Source organism: Lipotes vexillifer, unplaced genomic scaffold (genome assembly GCF_000442215.2).
Source record: "Lipotes vexillifer unplaced genomic scaffold, Lipotes_vexillifer_v1.1 scaffold556, whole genome shotgun sequence".
Classification (NCBI taxonomy): Eukaryota; Metazoa; Chordata; class Mammalia; order Artiodactyla; family Lipotidae; genus Lipotes; species Lipotes vexillifer.
The window spans coordinates 90,724-110,634 of NW_006799694.1; the positions used below are offsets into that span (position 1 = coordinate 90,724).

Genomic DNA, 19,911 nt, shown 5'->3' on the forward strand with positions numbered 1-19,911 from the left:
CCCGGGGCTTAGTGTTCTATCATGCATGCTGCCTGGGCATTTTCCCTTCCTTTTCCCCTCTCAGCACCCTTCTGAGGTGGGCAGGTTGGGGCTCTGGCCTCTATCTTTGGAACACGAGCTAGAGTTCACAGTGTTTAGGAGGGAAAGGACACCCAGGACCAAACTTCGCAATGGGTAGACTGGTTTCTATTTCACAAGAAGGGGAATTCTGCAAGTTTCTATTAGTTGTTAACTTTTGAGTATGAATTAGTGTTATCATGACTGAGAGCTAGCCCTGGGACAATAGGAGCTAAGGGCAGTGGAGGGGGAAGAAGACTTTGGGCCTCCTTGTGAGTGATGGGCAGGTCTTAGGATTGTCTAGGAAGAGGGTCTCTCCAGGTTGCAGAGAAATAAGGCCTCTGCAGAAAGCAGCCAGATAAAAGACATACCCTAGGGCTGGGCAGGTTTTTCCAGGGGTCCTAGAGGGTGGGAAATTGCCTGAAATGCAGGTAGAAGTCAGGGGGGTTTCCCCACCAGGGGGTCTGACCATGAAAATGGCCCAGTGGGACCACTCATGGTGGCCTGGAGTGTGTGGGCTACACTGACCCTCCAGAGGATTTTGTGTCTGTTGCTACATGGGCAGCAAGGCCAAGCAGATTCTGTGTGCTTACTTTTGATGAATGGGGCAATTGGCTCAGAGAAGTAGGTGGACAGACTTAGAATAAGCAGAGGTTGAGGAGCAACCTTCTCTCTTCTTTCAAAAACTTTGATCACATTAAAAGTCTTCCCTTAGAGTATTTCCTGGAAGGTGTATGTGAAATTATGTCTGTCTTCCCCTGGCACACACAGGAGTATGTGTTGGCAGTGAGGAAGAAAGTGCAGTCCAAGGCATGTGCAAACCTGGGGACAGCCAGCTGGGAAGCCCTGAGACTCTTTGCTCAACACTTGATTGGCTGACTAGGAGCCTGAGGGATGGGATGGCTCCATTTGTGGTTCTTGAGTCTTGATAAGACATTCAGGGTCTGACATAAAAGCAGAAGACGGGAGGGCAAACAGCCCAGTTTCAGTGGTAGTTGGCAGCCGAGACGTGCTGTGCAGGGAAGTGATTGTAGAAGGGAGGGAGGTGGAAGGGATGGGGCTGCAGGAGGCTGAGGGCATGCATATGGTAGGAAGCCTTCCTCAGAGGGGAGGGAGCTTGGGTGGGCCTCAGGTGATGAGGGGAGTTGGATAGGTAGTGAAAAGAAGGAAGGGGGTAATTGCACACATGGAATTGCACACATGATATATGTGAAGAATCAGATCAAGGCAGACCCTGCCAGGATACGGGAGAGCAAATCCAGGCAAGGGCGTATGTGTGTGTGTTGTGTGTGCAGACACCCAGGGCTGAAAGCCCAGGCTGCAGTTGGACCTGCAGCAGTGTGAGATGCTAGCTGTGAATCCTGGTGGTAAGGGCAGCGGCGATGACCAGAAGCCCCAAGGACACCGTGAGGTAGATGTGGAGATGGTGCCTGGTACCCTTTGGATGCAGGATGTAACAAGGATGACAAAGGTGAGAGGCCTACGGGAGAGGGCAGGAAACATCCTCAGACTGAGGTGTACTCTGGGCCACCCCACCTCCTTGTAAAGCTTGGGGGATGGAGTGGAGCACTGACCTTGCTGCTGACCTTGAGCTGCTCACCTCGTTCCTGCTTTTGCCTGGATACCCCATGCCTGGACATCACTGCCCGGTGACTATGACTTGGAGCTCCCTGGTGTACCCTGGGGAGGGTACAGTCCCCTTTTGCTCCTATTGGGAGCTCAAACCAGGCAAAAGACCTTGGGGAGCCTGAGGCTCTAAAGGAGAATTAGTAATAAATGTCCCCAGTGCCCCCCCCCCCCCACAGGAACACCGTGGAGGAAGAAGGGCACTGGGTTTCTAGCTTTTCGTGCCTTCTAGTCTGCCCACTTTCCCTGGACAAAGGGACCCACATATTCCTGCCTCTGATTCCAGAGTCACCAGGAAATTCTGTCTTGCTGGCTGTGCCTTGAGGTTGATTGTGTTTTCTCTTGCTCTGTGTTTGGCACATAGATGCACACAGAGCTTTTCTTTCTTTCTTTTTTTTTTTTTTTTAAAGTAACTGATGGTTTAATTAGAAGCAGCCCAGGAAAGAGAAGACACAAAAAAGAGAAATGCCCAGTTCCTGGGGTGAGGGGTGAGTGTTGTCTGTTATAGTGTATTAGATAACTATTGCTGCATTGACAGACCACCCTAAAATGTAGTGGCTTAAAACAACATCATTTTATTTGCTGATATTCTGTGGCTCCAGAAATTTGGGTTTCTCTTCATGGTGGTCACAGTCTAGAGAGTAGAAGCCACACAGTGTCTTGAGGCCTAGGCTCTGAAACCACAAACATTGCTTTCATTGCATTCTATTAATCAAAGCAAGTCACAAGCCAAGCCCAGAGTCAAGGGGTGCGGAAAGACTCCATCTCTTGATGGCAGGACTGGCAAAGTCACGTTGCAAAGGGCCATGTGTGTAAGGATAGGAGGGATTATTGTGACCATCTTGGCAAAAAAGTTACCACACGTGATGTCTTGAATCAGGCCTCCAAAAACAAAACGAAACACCAGAAAATGTTCCTTTCTGTTTTCCTTTCATTGTTTCAGCTTCCCTGGGAGCTAGGCAAGGGAGGAGACAAATGTATCACAGCATGCAGCATGAGAAAAGGAAACTGAGGCCCAGAAGAGGAAATAGGCACAGGCACAGTGACAACTTGCCTCAGAGCATCTGATACCTTGGCTATGGATGGGGTGGTAAAATGAGCCACCAGCCCTGTCCCAACTTGGGCCCAGGAGTTTCCCTCTGCCCCAGTCAGACTCTTAGGGTTTTGCCACCTGTGCCATAGGATGAGAAATCTTAGTTTTCTCCAGAAGTCTGTTTTAGACTGCCTTGGGGAGGAGTCTTCCAAACTGGAATGTTTGCCCTCTTTCTTCTGCCCCAGACTGAGTTGGGAGGTGACCATTTTCCATCTGGCAGAGTGGCTTAGACTCTTGGGCCACTGGATTTTAAAGATTTGATATAAGGCCAAATGGGGACCTTGGGTCTGGAAGGCTGGGCCTCCTCACTGGGTATTTCAAGGACCCTTGCTCCCCTCACTGGGCCCATTGTACCCACTGGTACCCATAGAAGTTCTCCTGAGGGGGAGGAGAGGCCTGTTGTCTGGTGTTATCTTAGGAGAGTCTTCTAATTATTCCAGTGAGATGACTTGGTGTCAGATCATAGAGTTATTCAGGGTAGAAGTTAGCTATAAAGTAGAATCCATTTTGTGTCACATGTGGTTTCTACTGAGATATTTTCACTGAAGATTTTGGTTCGTTGCTAGAGCGGTACCTAATCCCCTTCCTTCCCCCTGTTGTTGGGGATGGAAGGATCCTCTTGGAGGAAGGAGGGTGAGGCAGTGTTCTGGCTCTCTTCCTCGCCCCTATAAGAGCCTATTGTCGCCATCAGGACACGCCACTTTTGAGCTGGGAGCCACGTGGATCCATGGCTCCCACGGGAATCCCATCTATCATCTAGCAGAAGCCAATGGCCTTCTGGAAGAGACAACTGATGGGGAGCGCAGTGTGGGCCGCATCAGCCTCTACTCCAAGAATGGCGTGGCCTGCTACCTCACCAACCATGGCTGCAGAATCCCCAAGGATGTGGTTGAGGAATTCAGTGATTTATACAACGAGGTGAGGTATTAGGGGGATAGTTGGGCACAAGGGTTTGTGGGGCAGGGAGCACCCTGGCAGTGTGTGTGTGTGTGCGTGTGTGTGTGTGTGTGTGTGTGTGTATGTATCAGACTTGAGGGGGCTGGGCGACCTGCTGGGGTCTTCTACGATCCTGGTCATGTCTGCACATTCTCTGGGCCCTGCATTTGGAAAATCAGGACAATTTGAGGGTAGAATGAAGACAATGAGTGGAGCAGTACTAGGTAAGAGATTATTGATACTCATGATTAAATATTTCCCCATAAAGTCCTTAAACATCTTTTATTAGATTTATTACTAGGTAAGTGGGTATGATAATTGTTGTTATTGCTCTTGGATACTCTTTTAAATGGTAATTTTAAAATAGTTTATTTTCTAATTGTTCCCGGTGTATAGAATTATAACTGCATCTTTTTTTTTTTAATTGAAGTGTAGTTGATTTACAGTATTATATTAGTTTCAGGTGTGCAGCATAGTGATTCAACATTTTTATACATTATACTCCATTTAAAGTTATTACAAAATAATGGTTATATTTCCCTGCTGTGTGCAATGTATCTGTGTTGCTTATTTATTTTATACATAGTAGTTTGTATCTCTTAATCCCATACCCCTGTCTTGCCCCTCCCCGCTTCCTTCTCTCCACTGGTAACCACTAGTTTGTTCTCTATATCTGAGTCTATTTCTGTTTTGTTCTGTTCATTTGTTTTATTTTTTAGATTCCACATATAAGTGATAACATAGAGTATTTGTCTTTCTCTGTCTCACTTATTTCACTAAACCTCTAGGTCCATTCATGTTGTTACAAATGGCAGATTTTCATTCTTTTTTATGGCTGAGTAAAATTCCATTGTGTGTGTGTATATATATATATTATATATATATTATAATATATATATAATATATATAACTATATAACTATATATTTTATATCTGTCTACCTATCTGTCTAACATCTTCTTTATCCATTCATCTGTTGATGTGCACTTAGGCTGCTCCCATAGCTTGGCTGTTGTAAACAATGTTGCAGTGAACTTTGGTGTATAAGTATCTCTTCAAATTAGTGTTTTCTTTTTCTGTGGATATATACCCAGGAATGGAATTGCTGGGTTATATGGTAGTTATATTTTTAATTTTTTGAGGAACATCCATACTGTTTTCCACAGTGGCTGCACCAATTTACATTCCCAGCAACAGTGCACAAGGGTTCGCTTTTCTCCACATCCTCACCAACATTTATTATTTGTGTTCTTTTTGATGATAGCTGTTCTGACAGGTGTGAGGTGATATCTCATTGTCATTTTAATTTGCATTTTTCTGATGATTAGCTGCATTGAGCATCTTTTCATGTGCCTGTTGGCCATCTGTATATCTTCTTTGGAAAAATGTCTATTCAGATCTTCTGCCCATTTTTTAATCGAGTTGATAGTTTTTTTGATATTGAGTTGTATGAGCTGTTTATATATTTTGTATATTTACCCCTTATTGGTCATATCATTGGCAAATACTTTCTTCCATTCAGTAGGCTGGCTTTTTGTTTTGTTAATGGTTTCCTTTGCTGTGCAAAAACTTTTAGGTTAAATTAAATTAAATTTGTTTTCGCTTTTGTTTCTTTTGCCTTAGGAAACTGATTGAAAAAAATATATTGCTACAATTTACATCAAAGAGTGTTCTGCTTATGCTCTTCTTGGAGTTTCATTGTTTCCATTGTTACATTTAGGTCTTTAAGCCATTTTGAGTTTAGTTTTTATATGGTGTGAGAAAGTGTTCTAATTTCACTCTTTCACATGTGGCTGTTCAGTTTTCCAAACACCACTTATTGAAGAGACTGTCTTTTTTCCATGTATATTCTGCCTCCTTTATCAAAGATTAATTGTGTGTGGGTTTATTTCTGGGCTCTCTGTTCTGTTCCATTGATCTATGTGTCTCTTTTTGTGCCAGTACCATGCTGTTTTGATTACTGTAGCTTTGTAGTATAGTCTGAAGTCAGGGAGTGTGATACCTTTCATTGACAATTTGGGAACTTTTGTCGTTCCATATAAATTTCTTTTTTTTTTTTTTTTTTTGCATTACGTGGACCTCTCACTGTTGTGGCCTCTCCTGTTGCGGAGCACAGGCTCTGGATGCACAGGCTTAGCGGCCATGGCTCACAGGCCGAGCCACTCCGCGGCATGTGGGATCTTCCTGGACCGGGGAATGAACCCGTGTCCCCTGCATCGGCAGGCAGACTCTCAACCACTGTGCCACCAGGGAAGCCCTCCATATAAATTTTAAGATTATTTTTTTTTAGTTATGTGCAAAATGTCATGTGTATTTATAAATGATTTTTATTTATTGATTTTAGCTACCTTGCTAAATTATTATTTTAACTCTAATACTATATCTATTAATATACCACATTAATTTTTTTTAACATCTTTATTGGGGTATAATTGCTTTACAATGGTGTGTTAGTTTCTGCTTTATAACAAAGTGAATCAGTTTGTTATATATATACATATATATATACATATATATACATACATATATACATATGTACACATATACATATGTACATATATACATGTATATATACATATATACATATGTTCCCATATCTCTTCCCTCTTGCGTCTCCCTCCCTCCCACCCTCCCTATCCCACCCCTCCCTGTGCCATGTGGCTGCTTCCCACTAGCTATCTACCTTATGTTTGTCAGTGTATATATGTCCATGCCTCTCTCTCGCCCTGTCACAGCTCACCCTTCCCCCTCCCCGTATCCTCAAGTCCATTCTCCAGTAGGTCTGTGTCTTTATTCCTGTCTTACCCCTAGGTTCTTCATGACATTTTTTTTTTCTTAAATTCCATATATAATGTGTTAGCTACAGTATTTGTCTTTTTCTTTCTGACTTACTTCACTCTGTATGACAGACTCTAGGTCTATCCACCTCATTACAAATAGCTCAATTTCGTTTCTTTTTATGGCTGAGTAATATTCCATTTATACCACATTAATTTATGTTCTAATGGTATTTTGGAACTTTATATATATAATCCTATACCAAAAGAATGAGAATTTTGCTTTTTCCTTTCTAATCCTCAGACCAGCGTTGTCCAGTAGAATTTTCCACGATAATGGAGATGTTTTAGACATCTGTCCAGTATGGCAGTCACTAGCCACATGTGGCCTTTGAGCTCTTGAAATGTAGCTAGTAATACTGAGAAACTAAATGCTTAATTTTAAATTGCTATAGAGATCTAGTGGCTATTGTATTGGGCAGCATAACTTAAAACTATTCATTGTTTTTTCTTGCCTTAACTGCACTGTCAATCTCCAGTAAAGTGTTGGATAGAAATGTCAGTGACACACATCCTTGTCTTATTCAGGTTTTAAAAAAGAATGTTAATATTTTTAATAACTTTCAGTGGTGCTGTGAACTGCAAAGAACAAGCAAGGTAACATGTAGATCTTGCCTTCTGATAGCTTGTCATTTATAGTGTAATGACCCTTCACTTCAGGTCAGTAAATTGGTCAACAGCCACCTATTGTACATTTTCTATGTCTTTTGGGCATGGGAAAGGAGAAATGACTCTTGCTTTGGGGTCATCCCTGCTCAGTGGAGGGCAGGTACACTCACTGTCTTATGTGTGTGCACCCACATAGTATGTTATGTACAATCCTATAGTGTTGTGTGTTCTCACTTCTAATATTATTATTAAGCAGGTAAGAATTAGTATTCTTCAAAGTAGACCTTCTTGGTCTACTGGAATCAGTCACGTCCTGATTCCCATGTTATTGTGAGTGCTTCAAGCATGGATGCTTCTGGAGAATGACTTTCAGGGTCCATGACTTACTTGTTCTTTTAACGGTCCCTCAAAGTAGATCATCATCAACTTCTGCTTGTGGGTTTGATTTTTGAAAGCCAAGAGTGTGAGTCATGGAAAGTAGGATGGATAAAGGTGGGTTATCACTCTGGGTGGTGCTGCTTTGGGTCAGAAGGAAGAGGTGTTAACCATGAAGTCAAAAGAGAGATTTCCTTATGTAGCTGTTAGACAGTGCTGGAGGCCATTCTGAAGAGGTGTGCTCTAAGAATGTGAAGCCTTGCCTGAGGGTGGTTTCATAATAAATATGTAGCCTCCCTCCCAAGGTGATGACTTTGAAGGGCTACTCATTTGAATGTATTATATTTGTTAACAAATAAATTAGTTTTTTCAGTAGTTATCATATAGAGCTTAATCTCTGTAGCAAGATTACCTTGATTCAATTATTGGGTTGGCTAAACAGTTCATTCGTTTTTTTCCGTAAGATGGTTCTAGTAGTACTTTGTTGTCTTTAAATTCATTCAGAACAATTTTGTTAGATTGTATTGTGACAGCTGTCATATCAGTGTGCATTTTAAAAAAAACATCAAAATTGGTGAATTTTTATGTAGCCATTTTAATATTGAAGATGGAAGAAAAATAGCAACATTTTTGGCATATTATGCTTTATTATTTCAAGAAAGGTGAAAATGCAACTGAAACGCAAAAAAAGATGTGCAGTGTTTGGAAAAGGTGTTGTGACTGATCAAACGTGTCAAAAGTGAAGTTTCATACTGGAGATTTCTTGCTGGACAATGCTCCATGGTCGTGTAGACCAGTTGAAGCTGATAGCGATCAAATCGAGACATTAATTGAGTATGATCAATGTTATACCACGCAGGAGATAGCTGACATACTCAAAATATCCAAATCAAGCGGTGAAAATCATTTGCACCAGCTTGGTTATGTGAATTGCTTTGATGTTTGGGTTCCACAAAAGTTAAGCGAAAAAACCTTCTTGACTGTATTTCTGCATGTGATTCTGTACGTAAACATAATGAAAATGGTCCGTTTTTAAAACAAATTGTGATGGGCAATGAAAAGTGGATACTGTACAATAATGTGGAACGGAAGAGATGGTGGGGCAAGCAAAATGAACCACCACCAACTACACCAAAGGCCGATCTTCATCCAAAGAAGATGATGTTGTTTATATGGTGGGATTGCAAGGGAGCTCTCTATTATGAGCTCCTTCTGGAAAACCAAATGATTAATTCCAACAAGTACTGCTCCCAATTAGAAAGCAACAGTCGAGGAAAAGTGTTTGGAATTAGTCAACAGAAAATGCATAATCTTCCATCGGGATAACTCAGGATCTCATGTTTCTTCAATGACCAGGCAAAAACTGTTACAGCTTGGCTGGGAAGTTCTGATTCATCTGCCGTATTCACCAGACATTCATTGCACCTTTGGATTTCCATTTATTTCGGTCTTTACAATATTCTTTTAATGGAAAAAATTTCAATTCCCTGGAAGACTGTAAAAGGCACCTGGAACAGTTCTTTGCTCAAAAAGATAAAAAGTTTTGGGATGATGGAATTATGAAGGTGCCTGAAAAATGGCAGAAGGTAGTAGGACAAGATGGTGAATATGTTGCTCAATAAAGTTCTTGGTGAAATTGAAAACTGTGTCTTTTATTTTTACTCAAAAACTGAAGGTACTGGGCCTTCCCTGGTGGTGCAGTGGTTGGGAGTCCGCCTGCCAGTGCAGGGGACATGGGTTCGAGCCCTGGTCTGGGAAGATCCCACATGCCTTGGAGCAGCTGGGCCCGTGCTCCACAACTACTGAGCCTGCGCTCTGGAGCCTGTGAGCCACAACTACTGAATCCCGTGCATCTAGAGCCTGTGCTCTGCAACAAGAGAGGCCACTGCAATGAGAAGCCCACACACCACAACGAAGACCCAACGCAGCTAAAGATAAATAAATAAAATAAATAAATTTATAAAAAAACAAAAAACAAAAAAAACCCAAAGGTACTTTTTGGCCAACCCAATACCAGTTCTACCATTTATTAGCTGTATAATCGTGAGCAAGTTATTGAGCCTCTCTGAACCTTACTTTCCTCACCTGTAAAATGGACACAGTTATACCTACTTCATAGTGTTATGATGGTTAAATGAGATCCCAATGAAAAGTGCTTAATGAGAATTGGGGTGAGTAGTATTAGCTGTTACAGACCTGTCCCATTCCCCTTGCATCACATTGGGAAAATGTCATTTAACCCAGGACAGGAGACTGAACATGACAAATGCATGTTCAGTTAAGGCTGTCCTAGTCAGTGGTTGACACAAAGAATCACATACATGGACTAAATTTGTTTGTCCTCAGTTGGGCATTTTGGCCTTTAGTTAACATAAGCTGACTAGCTACTGTGTTGCTTATCACCGAAAGGAAAAACCCGGGGTGAGGAGGAGGCAAGTTGAAAGCCTGACTCCTTGGCAGTGGAACTGGGTGAGGAATTTGCTGAGGACTCCAGTTAAGACCAAACGCCCAGCATCTTGTGACTGTAGGGAGAAGAAAAAGGAATAATTTAAGTCATTTTCTTCTTTATAGTTTATATTCAGAGACACGTTTAATTCATGTTTCTATCTTATATGGAGGCTTTTCCCTTGAGTGGAGTGGTGGGGGGTGGGCAATGCTACCTTCCTTCCTCTACTCAGCAGCCCCAGGGCTGGGCTGCAGGGCAGACATATTCCTATGAATGTGTGTTGACCAAATTCAGACTCATTTTAGGAGGGGAAACACGCCATTAATCAGCATCAGCCACAGATGTTTGGCCAAGGAGCCCAAACTTGCCAGTGTCCTGGGAGGGAGAGTGGGCATGTGATCATGCTCACAACCCTTCAGTGATGCCAGGGTCTTTTTTTTTTTTTTTTAATACATTTATTTATTTTTGGCTGCATTGGGTCTTTGTTGCTGCTCACGGGCTTTTCTCTAGTTGTGGTGAGCGGGGGCTATTCTTCCTTGCGGTGCGCGGGTTTCTCATTGTGGTGGCTTCTCTTGTTGCAGAGCATGGGCTCCAGGCACGCGGGCTTCAGTAGCTGCGGCATGCGGGCTTCAGTAGTTGCAGCGTGTGGGTTCAGTAGTTGTGGCTCGTGGGCTTAATTGCTCCGCTGCCTGTGGGATCTTCCTGGACCAGGGCTTGAACCCATGTCCCCTGCATTGGCAGGTGGATTCTTAACCACTGTGCCACCAGGGAAGTCTGCCAGGGTCTTAGATAAAGTCCAGGGTCCTTGACATGACTGTTAGTTCTTCGTGCCCTGGCCCCTGTCTGCCTTTCCAAAGTCCTCTCTTGCAACTGTCTTTCTCCTCACTGCCCACTTCAGCAAGACAGAGCCACTTTGCATCTTACACTCTCCCTCTCCCCTGTCTTTGAATATGCTGTTCCTTCTGCCTGAAATACTTTCCCTCTCCTTTCCACTGCCTACTTGGCTATCTCCTGACTGTCCAAGGTTTTCTGAGCTGATCTCACAACCCCTGGGTTCTTTCTTGTCACGGCACATCATATAGAAACAGCCCAGTTATGATATCTCTCCAGCTTGAGTGAGGACAGAAGCTTGGTTCCATGTCTGTCTTCCTCAACATTACAACTTGTTTTGGGCACATAGCCCAGTAAATGTTTGTTGAGTGAGTGTTGGGGCTCAGACCTTGCCCTTTGGGGATCCCAGCCTGACCCAGGACTGGCTTACTTTCCTCAGGGAGACCTGCCCAGTGTTTGGTGGGAGTTATGTATCAGGCAGGCAGGGAAGGCAATAGGCCCCCACTCCAAGGAACTGTTCATTGCTTTTTGTTGATGAAGTGTTGTCTGGAGTTCTTGCCAAAATATGCCTGTGAAATGTACTTCCATTCCTTGGTACACTGGGACATCCTTCCTCTCCACATGCCCTGCCCCAACATGGCCATCTTCCTTAAATGCGTCTGGGTCCTGCAGTAAAGGGGACACTTTGTGTGGACCTGAGTATGATTGGGAGGGTCTCCAGAAAGATCAGATTTCAGGGCCCCTTCTGCTCCCTCTCCCCCAAAACACTGGCCAGACCACAGCTCCAGACTGCCTTCCTGGGATAGGGTGAAGCAGATACACTTGAGCAGGAGTGTCAGGGGAAGAATTTGTGCATTTGGTTCTTGGGAAAGGGAAATGTGTGTAGACCTGGGTTCTTCAGTGGGCAGTATGCTCAGCCATGTAGAGCGCATGTAGGGGCAGTACCTTCCCCACAGGCTGTATAGGCACCAGACATTTCACTTTGTTCTAAGCAGGGGCTGAGTAAGAGAGCCTCTGGGACCCACCCCACCTCCTGTGTGTGGAGGCAAGGAAGCTGACTGCCCAGGTTCAGCCCCAAACCTCGATTTTGTTAGTTCAGCCTCAGTGCAGCACTGAGCATGACATTGATTTACCAAAGGAGAGGCCCCGTGGGCTTAGCACATCCGGGAACACCTTGGAGGTGGTGACTATTGAATCGGAGCTCTTAGGTCTGAGATGGAGGTGGGATGAGTGAATGTGTTTTCAGTCTCCTGGGGTCTCTTTGTAGGTCTATAACTTGACCCAAGAGTTCTTCCGGCACGGTAAACCAGTCAATGCTGAGAGTCAGAACAGCGTGGGGGTGTTCACCCGAGAGGAGGTGCGCAACCGCATTAGGGACGACCCTGACGATCCAGAGGCCACCAAGCGCCTGAAGCTCGCCATGATCCAGCAGTACCTGAAGGTATCTTTGCCATCTCGGAGCTCTGTTGAGTACAAATGCCAGAGTGAGGAAGACTGACCCTGGGGAATCTGGGTCCGAGGAGGGCGGCACTGCCCTAAAGTCCTGCTCCTACCCCTGCCCAGCCTTGGCGGTCACCTGGCTCCCCTCTGGCTCTTCCCACAGGTGGAGAGCTGTGAGAGTAGCTCGCACAGCATGGATGAGGTGTCCCTGAGCGCCTTTGGGGAGTGGACTGAGATTCCCGGTGCCCACCACATCATCCCCTCGGGCTTCATGCGGGTTGTGGAGCTGCTGGCTGAGGGCATCCCGGCCCACATCATCCAGCTGGGGAAACCCGTCCGTTGTGTTCACTGGGACCAGGCCTCGTCCCACCCTTGGGGCCCTGAGATTGAGCCCCGGGGTGAGGGTAACCATAATCATGACACTGGGGAGGGCAGCCAGGGTGGAGAGGAGCCCCAGGGGGAGAGGCAGGATGAGGATGAGCAGTGGCCGGTGGTGGTGGAGTGCGAGGACTGTGAGGTGATCCCGGCGGACCACGTGATTGTGACCGTGTCGCTGGGCGTGCTCAAGACGCAGCATGCCAGCTTCTTCCGGCCAGGCCTGCCCGCTGAGAAGGTGGCTGCCATCCACCGACTGGGCATCGGCACCACCGACAAGATCTTTCTAGAATTCGAGGAGCCCTTCTGGGGCCCCGAGTGCAACAGCCTACAGTTTGTGTGGGAGGACGAGGCAGAGAGCCACACACTCACTTACCCACCCGAGCTCTGGTACCGCAAGATCTGTGGCTTTGATGTCCTCTACCCGCCTGAGCGCTACGGCCACGTGCTGAGTGGCTGGATCTGTGGGGAGGAGGCCCTTGTCATGGAGAAGTGTGATGACGAGGCAGTGGCCGAGATCTGCACAGAGATGCTGCGGCAGTTCACAGGTGCGTCCGTGTCCCTGCCCCGCTGCCTGCTCCATGGGCGTCTGCCCTCCTCCGCTAGACCCTCTGGGTCTCTTGAACTGTGTGCTAGCATCCTCGTCCCTAGGTTGTGACACTGAGGTGGTGTGCTCACTGGGAGAGATGCGGTAGGGCACTGTGTCTTGGCCTTGGCCTCCTAAATTGCAGGCTCTCCCCGTTTGGAACTTGAGACACTCAAAGCCACAGGCTCTGTATTTCTTCTCTGTTTCTAAGGGCTGTTGGTGAAAAACTCAGATTTCACCGCAAAACCTCAGATTGCCGATTTCCTACTCATGTTGTCTTGCTAAGAGATGGATTTGTGGTTTTTTCTGTCTGATTTTTAGTTGAACATCTTTCCTCCACTATCCCAGAAGAGCTTCACAAGAACCCCTGAAATTGGAAGGGGGAACATTATTATCTGGAATGTTTTTCATATAGGAAAATTAAGGTCCACAGAGAGGAGGTATTTTGCTGGGGGTCACAACGAGGTGTTGAGGGGTGCACAGCTTGAATCCCAGCCTCCATCCCTCCCTCCTCCATATTCCATGTTTATCCGTAGCAGCCTGGCCTTGCTAGAACCCTAGAGGTAGAGTGGGAGTTGTCTTCTCAGGGGTGTCTTCTGTGTGCAGCCATTTCATAGTCTCCCCCCACTTGGCTCTTCTCACTCCCCAACAGGGAACCCCAACATTCCAAAGCCTCGGCGAATTCTGCGCTCGGCCTGGGGCAGCAACCCCTACTTCCGGGGATCCTATTCATATACACAGGTGGGCTCGAGTGGGGCAGATGTGGAGAAGCTGGCCAAGCCCCTGCCATACACGGAGAGCTCCAAGACAGCGGTGAGTGTGGGTGTGCTGAGTATGTGAGGGAAGGGGTGCAGAGTGAGGGGATCTGTGAGGGGTGCGGTGGGCATTTTGTATGTGTGTTTGGTCCAGGGGAGGAGTGGGAGGGTAGTGTTCACTGAGGAGTGCCAAGGTAAGATAGATGGAGTAGCTCCCATAATGAAGGAGAAAACAGAAAATGTGCACTCAACATCTGGAAGAACAGTCAAATTGAGATGTGTTAAACTCTTTCTTGAGGTTATAAAAACTGAGCCATTTAATGCTGTGCTGTCCAATATGGTAGCCATTAGCTTTAAAGTAATAAATCCAACATTTTGTTTGTCAGTTGCACTAGCCACCTTTCAAGTTTGAGAGCCACGTGTCACTCATGGTTACGATGTTAGAGTGTGTCACTATAGAGCATTTCTGTCATCGTGGAAAGTTCTTTTGGACAGCACTGACTGAGTATGTTTTGTTTATTTTCCCCAATATGTTTTAGAAAATAAAATTGAGACTACTGACCCTCCCCCAAATTACATCAACTATGTAATAATATACACAGAAAAATAATAAATTGAAAAGAAATTATCTCTATATATTTCTGTTCCCATGAAGTAAATTTTGAGTTTTCCCCACCAAGCACACACATACAATAAATGTTAAAACCCCAACAGAATTATATTTAAAATAATTCTTTGGTGTAATTGGTGAAGAAGATTGTAGTCAACCAATATGTGCTGTGCCTGCCCTGGCTGTGCTCAGGGGGAGAGAGGAAAAGGCCTTCACTGCTGCTACAGCCATCCTCCTGAAAAGCACACCTTTTCTTGTCACCTGCATCAGTTAGGACTAGTGCATATAACAAAAACCAAAACAAAACAAACTGTGGTTTAAACAAGATGGAACTTTACTTAGGTCACATAAAAGGAAATCTGGAGGCAGGTGTCAGGGCCCAGCATCAGTAGCACCTGGCTCCATCTTCCAGGCCACCTTGTGGTCCAAGAGGTCTGTGGAGGCTTCTGCTCTTGCTCTCATATCTGTGACAGGCTGATGGGTAAAAGAAGGGAACCCCTGGGCTGAGTCAGTGTTTCTAAGCAACAGTGCACTTGAAGTTGATTGGCTAGAACTTAGTCACATGACTCCATCAGCTGCTAGTGGGATACTAGTTTGGGATACATCTTTTTTTTTTTTTTTTCCTGGATGGCAATGGACCCAGTTAAAAGACAGGATTTTTGTTACTGAGGAGAAAGAGAATGGATGTGGGAGTAGGGAGCTTGCCCTCTGCCACAGTATGTGCCCCCTTTTCAGCTTAACCACCTCTGTGGGCTCTTTGTTGGTGGGTTAAAACCTCACTACTCAAGGTGGGTGGTCCATGGACAAGCAGCACTGGCATCGTGTGGGAGCATGTTAGATGTGCAGACTCTCAGCCCACCCCAAACCTGATGAATTAAAAACTGCATCCTACCAGGGTCCCCAGCTGGTACCTTTGCAAATTCAGTTTGAGATGTACTGGAGTAAAATCCAAACTCAAGCTTGGAATGCAAGCATTAGTTCTGTGCTTGGACCCCACCTAAACATCCTCCTTTCTTAAGGTTAAGCCCTGGCTATACCAAAATTCTCATTGTCTCCTAGACCAGGCCTGTTTTGGTGCATTTTTGCCCCCATTTTTCCTTCTTCCTGAAACGTCCTTTGCCTGTTTATTTATCCAGCATCTTCCGAGAAGAAGCCCAAAGGTCCTGTCCTCTGGGAAGCTTTGTGTGATCTCCCTGACAGTGGGCCTCTTTCCTGGGCTCTCAGCACCTCGCCCAAACACCCATCACGTCACGTATGACGCCATTTAGTAATTGGGTTTCGTGTCTGGCTTCCCCACCAGCAAGGAAGCTCCTCAAAGCAGCTGCCTGGTCACCTTTTATCTTCCAAGTGCCCAGAACAGTCCCTGGAACCTAATAGAGGCTCCATAAAGGTTTGTTAAATTACTGCCTAACTTTGTTGAGTGCTTATATTCTTTCAGGTTCTGAGTCCTTTAGATACATTATTTCACTTAATTCTTACACCCACTCTCAGAAGTAGAGGGTATAAACCCGTTTTGGAGATGAGAAAATCAAAGCTTAGGGAGTTTAAATCATTCCCTGAGTTCACTAGTAAGAGGCACAGTGAGTCTCTGAAATTGTAGAGACAGGACTCATGAAAGCCTCAGAACAGAAAGGACTGAGGCCTGGATGTTTGGGGAAGAAGCAGGGGAAGATGGGGATGGGCAACTCCTCATCCTGTGGAAATAGTACCTGCATCTCAGATGCCTGCTTATTCTTCTCTGACTTGTAGTATGGATGGGTGGTTCTGGGGCAGACAGGTAGCCTTTCTTGCTCCTCCACCTTCACTTCCCTGTCCCCCTGCCCAGCCCATGCAGGTGCTGTTCTCAGGTGAGGCCACCCACCGCAAGTACTATTCCACCACCCATGGTGCTCTGCTCTCTGGCCAGCGCGAGGCTGCCCGTCTCATTGAGATGTACCGAGACCTCTTCCAGCAGGGGACCTGAGGGCCTCCTCGCTGCTGAGCGTGTTCCTTAAAGAACCACTAACTTGTGACTTTCAGCCCTGCCCCTTGCTGTTGTGTACTCCTCATTTCCTAATCCTCTGGAGAATGGATTTGTATCTTTTGTAGAGCTAGACATCTAAATGGCTTCAGACCTGGCCCTGTAGCTTTTCCTTTTCTCCTTGCTGGGTGGTGACCAGGGTGGGGTCTGTTGATTTACCTCTGTGCTCTGACCTCTGACCTCCCCATGCCTCCCCTCATCTCCGAACTTGTTATTGTAAGTGCCTTCAATACTCTGCATTTTGGGATAATAAAAGAGGCTTGCCCTTCCTGTGCTCCTCAGCTTCTCTCTTCCGTTTTTCTTAGCCTTGTGTGTATGTGTGTATGTGTGTACGTGTGTGTGTGTGTGTGTGTGTGTGTGTGTGTGTGTACGTGTGTGTATGTGTGTCTGTGTTTATCTCTCATATCCTCTTTGAGTGAAGGGATGGTGGGGCGCTGTGGTCTGGCTATACCCCCAGAAAGGAAGGTGCCTGCCTTTAGTGGAGGGGGCATCCCCTCACCCCAATCTGTTTGTGGTTGTTTCCTTTCCTGTCCGTGAGACCCCTCTGGAGTAAGGGTCCCTCACTGCCCAGCCTCAGCTCCTTCAGGACAGGCCTGGGTCTGCCTGTTGGCCATTTGCCAGACTTCTCAGAGCCTGATCGGGTAACATGGCCTCATGGAGTGAAGGTGAGTTTTATGGGAGGGGACACCTGTTGTGGCTCCATGCCAAGCTCAGATGTGTTAATTATTAATCAGTGTCACCTGGCCACAGGGCCCTGGGTCTGGCCCTTGGCTTAGCTTCTGTTGACTTCTGGGAAGGTGGATAGTCCAGCCATTTTTTTGCTGAGTGAAAACACAGACACTCACATATACACCCCTTATATAACCACACACACATACATCACTCCCACACAGATACACTACCCCACACCCTTACACCTATACGCAACTACACTTACACACATGCATAAAACCTTAAAGAACATTTAGTCATTTTCTTACTCCAGATTTCTAGTGACAGAGTTTGAATTCTATAGGGTTGAGGGGTTGGGTGGTGGAGGAAGTGATGAAAAGTCAGGTGCACCCCCTGGTCTAACTCTGTATGAACTTAGGTTGGGTCCACTCTTCAGAAGTATAGGGCAGTGCCCTTGATATGACTCTACATCCTTTCCCCCTTCACCTCAGACTGTGATGGACATGTCTAACACATAGATATTCCTCTGCATGCCTCCCTGCACCTGCCTGCACATCCCTACATGCACACCCTCCTACATGCATATACACCCCTACACACACACCTACATGGACATATCTAATAGGCATCCTTGCTTTGCCAGGGTTGACCCACCAGACATCCCTCATGGAGTTTATGTCAGGGATTCATGTTCACCTGATGCATAACTTGAAAAACTGTAAGTATATATTTAAAAAATTTTTTTGAATAGAGGATCTATCAGTGTAGTTAAAGCTCTAAAGTCATAAAAGGATACACTGAACAACCTCCTCCCACGCCTGTCCCCAATACCATTGCCACTTCCAATGGCCCCATGTTATTAGTATCTTGTGTATCCGTTTTTAGATATGTCACTGTAAATGTATTCTGTTCTCTCCCCTTTTTATGCTAAAGTGACAAAGTATTCATCCTGTTCTGCATTTTGCTTGTTTTAGTTAACATAATGTATCTTGGAGCTATTTCCATAACAACACTTAAATGGCCAATGTAAATTTGTATCTTACTTTGGTCAGAGAGTGTCTGTCTCCTTCCTGGCCAGAGTTACTTTGCAGGAAGCACCTGCTATTAACCACCTTTGGAGACAGTGATCCAGTCTTGGACCCTCCCCATGTCCTGGATTTTCCCCACCAACTGTGCTAGGGAAAGTGGTGACAGAAGTGGCCCATCACATAAGTATGGGGGATGAAAGTAATACTTAGAGTCTCTGGATCACAGGTGTAGGAATTTTGAAGAACTCTATGAGGGTGAAGGGCTGGAAATGTTTATTTGGTGATTGCATGTTGGGGAGCTTCAGGTGTGCCCAAGTCAGGAGGGTAGTCGTAAGTGCTGGAGGTAGAGTCTCTTAATTTGACATGGATGCCAGCTCAGGCTGGGGAGGGTGATTCATCTCATCAGGGAAGCAAAACCTCCAGAGTTAAGTAATGCAAGTAATGCGCCTAAGATCACTCAGGTAGGTGGTGATGCTGAGACTTGATCCAAGGTCTGTTTGATGCCACAGTGCAGGCTTATTCTAGTTATTATGTGATAAGAAGAAGAGGCTGGTGCCATCAAAAAAAAATCTTAGGCCATTACCAGACAGAGTGGAACTGGGTACAGCCACATTGGGAGACTGTGGTGGCAGATTCTACTAAAGCAGGCCATGTGCCTGCCAGCATTTCCACTCCTGGGTATATACCGAAGAGAAATCAGTGCATATGCCCACCAGAAATATGTACCAGAGACTAGATGTACCAGGGACACAGGATGAGTTCCTTGCTGTGATTAGGTTCCTGAAACAGCCGTGGCATTGATTGAAACTCAAATGACTCTTAGTGGTGTCTAATATGGCATGCTCAGGCCAACACCTGTGCCTATGCCTGCTGTACAATTTCTGTCACCTGTGGGAGGTCGCTCGAGAGGAAAGTTCTTTCCTGACACTGGATTCTATGTAGAATTTGTTGCATGGTTTCTTGTGCTGTGGTCATTAGTGAATCCATGGGCAAGGTGTTCAGTTATGGCCTTGTGGAAGACTCAGAAATGTTCCTTCAGGGGGCCTGGGTTACTTGGCAAATACTGTCTCTTTCCACTGTTGCTGCTCTGGAACAGGTGAGCAATATTAGCTCCCCCTTCATGGGAGCCACTTGGAATGTCTTCCCTACCTACAAACAAAGGTAGGAGTGAAGTGCCTTTGGTTTGAGTCACTCTGCATTTGCTCGGGGCTGTCAGGATGAACCCACAGGTGATCCCAAGGTGCAGAGTGAGGTGGGCTGCTGGTTCAGTTCTAGAGAACTGCCTGTCTAATTAATGGTCTGCCAAACATAATGGTATATTCACATGAAAGCCGTGTTTTCTCACAATGACCAGCTGGTGTCCCTTCTTCCATGCTTGGCCCTTTTAGCCTGTTCTCCACACAGCAGCCAGTGTGATCCTTTAAACTATATGAATCCAGTTATGTGCTTCCCTGGTTTCCAGTGATTCCCATCATACTGAGCATAAAAGGTGATTTCCAATGTCCTGTGTGATCTGTTCTTTGGCCCCCACTTCCTTCCGTGGCCCCCTTCTTTTGGCCCTAGCTGTCCCCTTTATCTGGAATGCTCGCCCCCAGGTAGTACAAGTCTCTTTCCC

General features: G+C 45.8%; 1 protein-coding gene across 5 annotated transcripts in view; it reads left to right on the top strand.

Annotated features, from left to right (window-relative positions):
* The window catches only part of SMOX (spermine oxidase), a 39,463-nt gene extending 22,565 nt beyond the window's left edge, over positions 1-16,898 (top strand). The window contains exons 2-8 of one of the 5 annotated variants that reach the window (XM_007471865.1): positions 3,468-3,694; positions 12,078-12,251; positions 12,414-12,646; positions 12,806-13,173; positions 13,864-14,024; positions 15,877-15,966; positions 16,402-16,539. In XM_007471865.1, coding sequence (XP_007471927.1) covers positions 3,468-3,694; positions 12,078-12,251; positions 12,414-12,646; positions 12,806-13,173; positions 13,864-14,024; positions 15,877-15,966; positions 16,402-16,539 — 1,391 coding nt within the window. Of the gene's footprint in view, positions 1-3,467; positions 3,695-12,077; positions 12,252-12,413; positions 13,174-13,863; positions 14,025-15,876; positions 15,967-16,401 lie in introns of all 5 variants that reach the window. The other 4 variants (XM_007471863.1, XM_007471866.1, XM_007471864.1 and 1 more) reach the window with 4 other exon arrangements.
* Positions 16,899-19,911: the final 3,013 nt, after the last annotated feature.